This window comes from Lichenostomus cassidix, unplaced genomic scaffold (genome assembly GCF_008360975.1).
Source record: "Lichenostomus cassidix isolate B80296 unplaced genomic scaffold, HeHo_3.0 HiC_scaffold_656, whole genome shotgun sequence".
NCBI classification, from domain to species: Eukaryota; Metazoa; Chordata; class Aves; order Passeriformes; family Meliphagidae; genus Lichenostomus; species Lichenostomus cassidix.
The window spans coordinates 363-2,162 of NW_028147729.1; the positions used below are offsets into that span (position 1 = coordinate 363).

At 58.1% G+C, this 1,800-nt stretch overlaps 1 gene segment (V, D, J or C); it reads right to left on the bottom strand.

The window, feature by feature from the left end:
* Positions 1 to 347: 347 nt before the first annotated feature.
* Positions 348 to 1,376, bottom strand: LOC146420912 (T cell receptor alpha variable 4-like). The segment is given in 2 exon segments: positions 348 to 760; positions 1,277 to 1,376. Coding segments are annotated over 2 exon segments (489 nt in total).
* Positions 1,377 to 1,800: the final 424 nt, after the last annotated feature.

Consider the following 1,800-nt stretch of genomic DNA (forward strand, 5'->3'; position numbering starts at 1 on the left):
AGGCATAAAAATAACTGATGTGGTATTTGCAGGTGGTTTGGAAGAAGTTTCTCTGCTTCACCATGACTTGTCCATCTTCCTGAGTGACTGTGATCTGCCCCATGGTGTCTGGAATAAAGTGAAGGTCAGCAGCTCCACGGGGAAGGACTATGAGAAGCACAACGATATGGATTCAGCTGAAAACTACTTACTGGTGGCAGCAAAGGAAGCAGCGGAAGGGGCAGAGAGATGACCTATCCTTCCAGTGCCTGAAATGCTCCTTCTGAGTTTCTCCCTCGTCCACCAGCAGCCGCCGTGGCTTCCTCAGCCATTGGCATTCTGACCATTCCGTGCCTCTGGGGTCTCAGTCACGGCAAGGAGCTGCTCTCGCTCAGCGGGCAGGCGGAGAGGCAGCGCCTCCTGCTGGCCCCGCCCGGCCCTGCCCGCGGCAGTTCTTGCCCGGCCGCAGCCGCGGCTCCTCTGCCCGTGTCCCCCAGCGCGCAGTAATACACGGCCGAGTCCCCGGGCCGGGGCCGAGACAGGTACAGAGCGCTGGACTTGCGATCTGATGACACCGACAGACGCCCTTCAGGGGCCTGTATGTCCTTAGACCGTTTAGCAGTGACCGCTAGGAGCTGGAGGCTTTGGTCAGGGAGCTGGCGGTAGAAATAGATGAAATCAACAGCCAGGATGTTGGGGTGTGAGCATTTGATGGTGATGCTGGTGCCCTCGGTGGTCTGCAGCCATGGATCCTGCTGTATCTGGGCTCTGACCCTAGTCACTGCCAGGGAGAAAAAGAATACATCTCAGCTTCTAATTTCAACCCAGTCCTGCCTGCCAATCCCCAGGACAAATCCTGCAGAAGCAGTCAGAAATATACAGAGATGATGAAGAAAACAGTCCCCAAACGATCTCAAGATATGAAGGAATGTAAGCATGCATTAATCGTTTGCGGAGAGAATGATTGCATGAATGACAGGAGGATAAGGGTAGTCACTAGAGAATGGGAGGTTGTGGTAGAAAGCATAAAAAGACAGAAGGAAAAGTAACAAGGGAGCAGGACTGACTGCGTGAGTCATAAAGAAAGATAGAGCGGAAAGGAATGTTTGTGCAGGCTTGGGCAAAATAGAGAACCGTGAGACTTCTGAAGGAGTATAGGGTCGAAGGAGGGAGGAATGAACGGGAGAACAGTTCGCGGGAAGATGTGTGTGAAGAAGCCAGGCAGGACGGCAGCCTCCAGGGACCTGCGGGGTCACCCAGCCCCAGCCCCAGCCCCTGTGCCACCACCCCTGCTCACCGAGCAGCACCGCGGCCAGCGCCGCCAGCCCCATGCCCCGACACCGCCTCATCCCGCCGCTCTGCCGCCCGAGCATCGCTCGCCCCCTCAGCCCCGACCGGCTCTCTGTTCCGGCCGTGTTGCCTCCTCTCATCACCTCTCCGCCTCCAGCTCCGCCCCGGCCGGGCTCAGCCCCCGCCTCTCACACCACCAGCACAATCAGCGACACAAGGACGTTTGGCATCGCCAGGGACAAAACACAGAACTGTCCCATCCCGCACACCACCGACACTGCACGGGAAGCACATCCACTCCGCCGCTGGCAGCACACGGGCGGCACGACTGACGAGCCTCTCGCCATGCCCACGAGGCAAAGCTCCTCCTTTGGCTCTCTGCAGCCCTGCTGAGAGCGGCTGTGTCACGGCTGGGGCGCAGGGCACGGGGCCTGCGAGCCGTGCTGAGATCCCGACCGTGGTGTTTGTCCTGAGGTAAAGTGAGCATCCACGCTGTAACGAAACCATCGTTGTTGGGCTTGAAATCAACAT